The sequence below is a fragment of the Rhincodon typus genome, chromosome 22 (assembly GCF_021869965.1).
Source record: "Rhincodon typus isolate 14 chromosome 22, sRhiTyp1.1, whole genome shotgun sequence".
NCBI lineage: Eukaryota > Metazoa > Chordata > Chondrichthyes > Orectolobiformes > Rhincodontidae > Rhincodon > Rhincodon typus.
The window spans coordinates 21,066,804-21,072,803 of NC_063353.1; the positions used below are offsets into that span (position 1 = coordinate 21,066,804).

The 6,000-nt window shown below is 37.5% G+C and overlaps 1 protein-coding gene across 1 annotated transcript in view; it reads left to right on the forward strand.

Annotated features, from left to right (window-relative positions):
* The window catches only part of tafa5a (TAFA chemokine like family member 5a), a 558,406-nt gene extending 555,683 nt beyond the window's left edge, over window positions 1-2,723 (forward strand). The window contains exon 4 of the mRNA XM_048610455.1: window positions 1,314-2,723. Within this exon, the coding sequence (XP_048466412.1) occupies window positions 1,314-1,322 (9 nt within the window). The 3' untranslated portion in view covers window positions 1,323-2,723. The remainder of the gene's footprint in view (window positions 1-1,313) is intronic.
* The last annotated feature ends 3,277 nt before the right edge of the window (window positions 2,724-6,000 follow it).

Consider the following 6,000-nt stretch of genomic DNA (forward strand, 5'->3'; position numbering starts at 1 on the left):
GAGCCAAAAATACTCATAAATAAGAGACCTGAATCAATTGGTCAGAGAACATGAGTTACAATTCCATCAAGAACTTTGAGAATTTAAATGTAAATCTTAAAAATTCAGAAGTTAAATTTTGAAACCACAAAAGCTGATCGTAAAGTCATCAGATTTGGTCACTCGTACCGTTTAGAGGTAATAAAAACCTGTTAATGCTTACTTGATGTGACATTCATCTGACTTTAATCCCACACAAATATGGTTGACCCTTAAGCTCCTCCAGAAAGGGTCAACAAACGAAAAGAAACAGAATGGAGAATTTGCCTGTGCTTTAGGGATTGAAATGGTGCATGACAGAATCCTCTTCAACTAACACCTGGAAACTGGTGCCATTGTTGGCAGACCTGTTTTATCAGTCACACAGCAGCCTGGTACAGTCGTACTTATACATTTATACTTAACTGCCAGCATTTTCCGTGACCATCCTTGAGTATATACTGTCCCACCATTGGAATACACTTAGTTGGAGCTGGAAACAGCTCTGAGAGTCTTTATCATTGATCATAATCTCATTGAATTCTCATGGCTTCAGAATTAGCACTACAATCACTGACTTCCAGCCACTCCATTCTTGTTCTTAACATGAACATGGAAGTATATTCAAGTCAGTGATAGACACATTTTTAATCAGTAAGGAAATTGAGGGCTATGGGGAAAAGGCGGGAAAGTGGAATTGAAGGTTATCTGGCCAGCTATCATCTTATTATACGTTGGAGCAAACTAAATTAGCTAACTGGCCTACTTCCGCTCCTACATCGTGTGATCTTGAAAGTACATGTTCAGATGTGTGCTTAACATTGCAATGACAAATCTCAAGCAGTGAACAATTTCCTTCTTGTTCGGGCTCAAAACACTATTTCCTAATTTGAGATAATGTGAAGGCTAGCTTTCAATACAACTAACATTGGTTACCTGGAGATGTCTAGTTATAAGTAAAACAGGTGAGAGACATGAGGTTGACAAGATTTATTTAGAACTTTACACAACTATCACTGTTTCTAGTTATTAATGTGTGTTCTGATGTCAGCAGTGGAGATTTCAGTTGACTGCTGTGCTATTCTTACTATTTACTATTTTGGCTGTTTTTTAATATGTGTTACAGTTTTCTAACAGTTTTCAGTGTTAGATAATGCTGATCTTATTTAAAAAATCATTTAATAATTTGGAACTTTGAGGAAGCTCTTGCATACCTATGAGATTGTGCAGGTAGTTAGGCAATGAAGATAATAACTGTAAAGCACAGTTTTCACACTTTTTTTATTGACTTTCAGGTCTCCTGACAAATGCATCAACAAAGAATCCTTGCAGGAGCAGCTTAGAACTCTGTGTGAGCTACTTATATGAATCAAATTCTACTGCTGCGGACTACCATCTGTTGTATGTTATTTCCTCAACTCTTTCTTTCTCTACACTGGTGAAAACAACATATTCTCACCTAACTCTTGAGCTAAAGTTTCACTTATTCTGTTATTAGGACAACTGGGGCAGTAAATGTAGAATACTGAGCTATGCTTGGACAGAAGCAATATTGACAATGTTTGACCCTTCTCGTCACTACTTTTCAACTAATGTTGGATTGCTGTTATCCAGTTGATGTTTCCGCTCAGAAAGCCTGTTACAGAAGACTGAATTGATTTTATCAGCCCCTAACAGGCAGTGAATCTTTGCCTCAGGTGGGACACTAAAGAGTTACCGAAGGCTCCATAGTAAAGACACTGTGCTATTATTTGTGTAACTCTCTCTGACATCTATACATCTATTTCCTCATCTTTACCTGTTCGCAAAACAATAGACCAAAGAACAAAAGGAGAACGTTAAAATGGACACTATTTCATTGTGAATGAGCTTTACTGATTTCAATTGTAATGGGCTCCTGAAGGATTTGATTTCAGCTTTTCATAGTGCTGAAATAAATCATTACTGGCTCAGGTAGAGTCTTTGTTGAAAAAAATAGAGGGACTCCTGATTTTGGGAAAGCTGATCTGATGTAAGATGTCTAAAGGTTCTATTGGAGCATGGAAACAGAATAATAGTCTATGTCCCGTCACAAAAGAGACACATATGAACACTCACGCTGGGAGGACATCTTAGTCTCCTGTTTAGTTTGGCTGACTTCTTTCTCATTCTTAAGTCACATTGTATTTCAACCAGAAAAAAAAAGAACTAAATGTGAAACATTTGCAGCTCGTGTTTCCTTTCCCAGCATAAAAGTAGCTACGGTCAAACAGCATTCGCAATGAGCATGTCTGGCTACCTGCAGCCTGTGTCACAATTCAATCAACCATCTACCAACACACACACACACACACACATCAAATTAGCTGAGAAAGTAACATTTGTTGAAAACAGGATCATTAAATGTATTTTGAGAAACCTAAAGTTATATATTTAACAGTTTTTATATGTTGTATCTTTGTAGAAAATCTTATTTAACAAATAATGTGGTCATACTATGCCAGCCACGAAAGTGGTCAAGAGTTGTGTTTTAACTTCTGGTATCTGTCAAAGAGATGATTGGTGTATGTTTCTTTCCTTGGAGCATTCTGGATCTGAAAACTGGCCACAAAGAACTCTGTAGAAAAAAAATGCTGTTTATACATCAATCCATTCAACCATTGCACTGTAGGAAGACAGTTTATTTCTTTTATGTAATGGTATAATAGAGTGGAAAACATTTTAAACTTTTGATATCAATACCTTGTTTTTATTTTCCCCTTTCTATTTATTTTCTTGTTGTCGTCTACTACTAAATGGAATAATTGAGATTATCTGGATTTATACAATGAAGGATTTCACTGGAGTCTTATTACAAAGTAATAGTTAAAGACCAATTGTTATCCTGTTGCCACAGACAAATACCTATTTTCCCTGAAATGTTTAACAGGAGACTTCCTTTCTGAAGCTAAATGTGAGCTGCTATGTGACAAGGACTAAACATCCAAGGGCTGTATATTGTTGGTTCAGTTCCACATGACAATATTCTCTTGCAACCATCTTTAGTTGTGATCCCTGATTTGAAAGTTCATCCATTGTGTTCATTCCAGTGCTGTCAAAGGATGACAGTGTCACTCACAGTTACTTTTGTAGACCACAGAAGCACATACTATTAGCTTGCTTGTTCTTTTACACTTTTAGCAGGTTTCTTTAAATCCTTATCTTATGATCTTCAATGAAATAGTTTGTTTTTCGCCTTGTTTTTAATGCAGGGAACAAAAAAAATCTGAACATGAAACCAAAGCTCAAATTTTCAAGCACTCTTCTTTCTCCTTGACCTAACAAGGAAAGAATATGGAGAGATCTGTTTAGGAGCTCGTGACTGTGATTTCACTAGATGTGTGACTGTGAGTTTGCAGTCAGTAAGATGATCATTCAGACAGTTGGAGTAATCTTTCTGGAGCAGTAAGTCTAAGTTGACTGTGCTGTGAAAGATGGACCTCCCCTAAAGCTAACTTTGCCCTGGATGTTTTTGCATGTTTTGTGATAAAATCACTCTCCGTGCAACCTCGTAATCTAATTTGTTTTTTCTTATGTGTGGCTAGAGTAAAATAAATAAGGTCTGAGCAGAAGTAATGAATGAGGCAAAATGCACTCTGAAAATGAATATCCATTTAGATCTGAGAAATCTATTTAATCCTATCAATGAATACATAACCCCTCCTTCCTCCAATACTTATGGACATCTCCCTAGACATGTATAACATGCTCCTGCCTAGGCATTTGTGTATTTTTATTATAATTAGACATTTTAAATTAAACCCACTCTTTTGCATTACACTATGCTTCATGCAATACTTCTCTTCATGAACATGCTCTATGTTAACTCTGAGTTGTCTCGGTGGGAAACACTTTGGAAGAATATGGGTACAAGCTGCTACCAGGCAATTTTTTGACTTCTGAAACTTATACATGAGTTCAGAGGAAGGCTTGAGTTTTAACCTCAGGAGAACTTGGGTTTTGCTCTCCTGGCAGTCAGTTCATCTTTAAACCATCATGTACCTCTATGGCACAATATTCCCCTCCCTGGGGTCTGTGAGGAAGGTTGCGAGAAGAGCGAATAATTGGACGAATTGACCCTGGAGAAGTGCTCGATGCCTTCTCACAATCTTAGCAAGGGGCTGCAGTCTGAAAATTGAGCTGGACCATTCAGGAGGGATGTTAGGAAGCACTTCTACACACACAGGTAGGTGTTTGGAACACAAATGGCAGTGGATGTAGGATCAGTTGTCAATTTAAATGTGAGATAGATAAAGGTTTGTTAAACAAAGGTGTTAAGGGATATCGGCCAAAGGCAGGTACATGGAGTTAGGCCACAGACCAGCCATGACCTCATTGAATAGTGGAACAGGATCAAGGGGCTGCATGACCTTCTCCTGTTCCTACTTAAGCGCTTGATGAAGAAGTCCACTCCAGACATTAACTCATCACCATCCCGCGTACCTGTGATAATCTTCACAGCAGGAGGAGTCGTGTGGCATAGTGTGGTGTGCCTACCTCTGGTCTACAACTCCCACCTTCTCTAGAGGTATGCCTTAACAAGTCTGAACAAACTGATTAAAAATAGTTTCCTTCAAGGCAAAAAATGGAAGAGCAGTGGCAGACTGCCTCCATAAGCACCAACCTAGGGCAGAAATAGGCGACTAGGATTGGCCATTGAAAGCTGCTGCCCTCCCCTTGCCTCTAACTCCTCTTTCCCCGTGACCCCAACACCCACAAGACTCAAAAGAAAAGCATATATTCTCGCCTGCGACGGTCTGTCGGACTCATCCCAGCAACCATTGCCTTCTGACAATGCGGAATTTCAGTATCGAAACACGTAATTCGACAAGAAGCTGATTGGAGCTTGATCCAGTGAGTTTTCTCATTCATGAACCTAGAAAATCAGTACACTTGGGATGCAAATTGGAAAATCTTGGCGTATGTATTTCAAAAGCATTTCCTTTCCTGAACAATTTACAGAATCCTATCACGTAAAATAATAAAATACTGCTGTTCAGTAATTGCATAGCATTATTGTTCTAATTCTTGTGCCCAAATAAATTGTAATTTTCACTTTACATCATTGTGAATTACAGGTAATTGCCTGCAATTAAATACAGCATTTTGTATGTTTAAATTACTCAGTATTTCAGGTAATCTATACTGAGCACACGATATATATCGCTGGAAAGGAGAGGCTAAATTGGAAATAGTTTGCAAGTTGTTGAAGGTATAATTTTCTTCAAACTCGTGTCTTTTTAAAATACATAGCGCTTGGGCAAAATAAAAGATTTTCTCTTCATTTAGAAATCACTGTGAACTTTGATTTTTAATGGTTTAAGATTTTTACTTTTAAAGGAATCTCTAAATCCCATGGATGAAACACTGTCTTCCAGACTATTACTGAATAAATGGAACTCTTCAGTCACTGATAATTAATATTATACCATATCAACTGATTTTCCAGGATTTCTGTGCTTTTCTGATGAATTGATGGGGGTTGCTTGGATTTTACATGAAAGAAACTTCTTCCCTGTATCTCAGGCTATTGGCTTTCCAAATCTTTTAACCTGTCGCAAAACCACAGGATGGCCAGGAATGGTACTTCTATCTGGAAAGATATGTATCATATGATCAAATTGTTTAGTGAACCATTCAAAGGTGTTTTGTTATTCTTATCATTCCTAACATCTCTTTCACATACTTTCACCAGCTTGAACATTGGGCCTCTTGTCCAACTGGCTTAGCCGAAGCATGGATCTATGGTTTTTCACAATGTACTTAATATTTCACATACAATTCCCATTATATCTCATATGAGTGTGGAATGGTGAAAATGCTAGAAGCACTTATTTCAGGCTAAAATAATTTAAGTACTTTTCCTTTTATTTGTAAAACCATTTATAAAATTCAAGGTATTACTCAAACTACCAAAGAGCATAATAAATGGCCATAAAAATTCTAAATACAACTTTTCCTTGT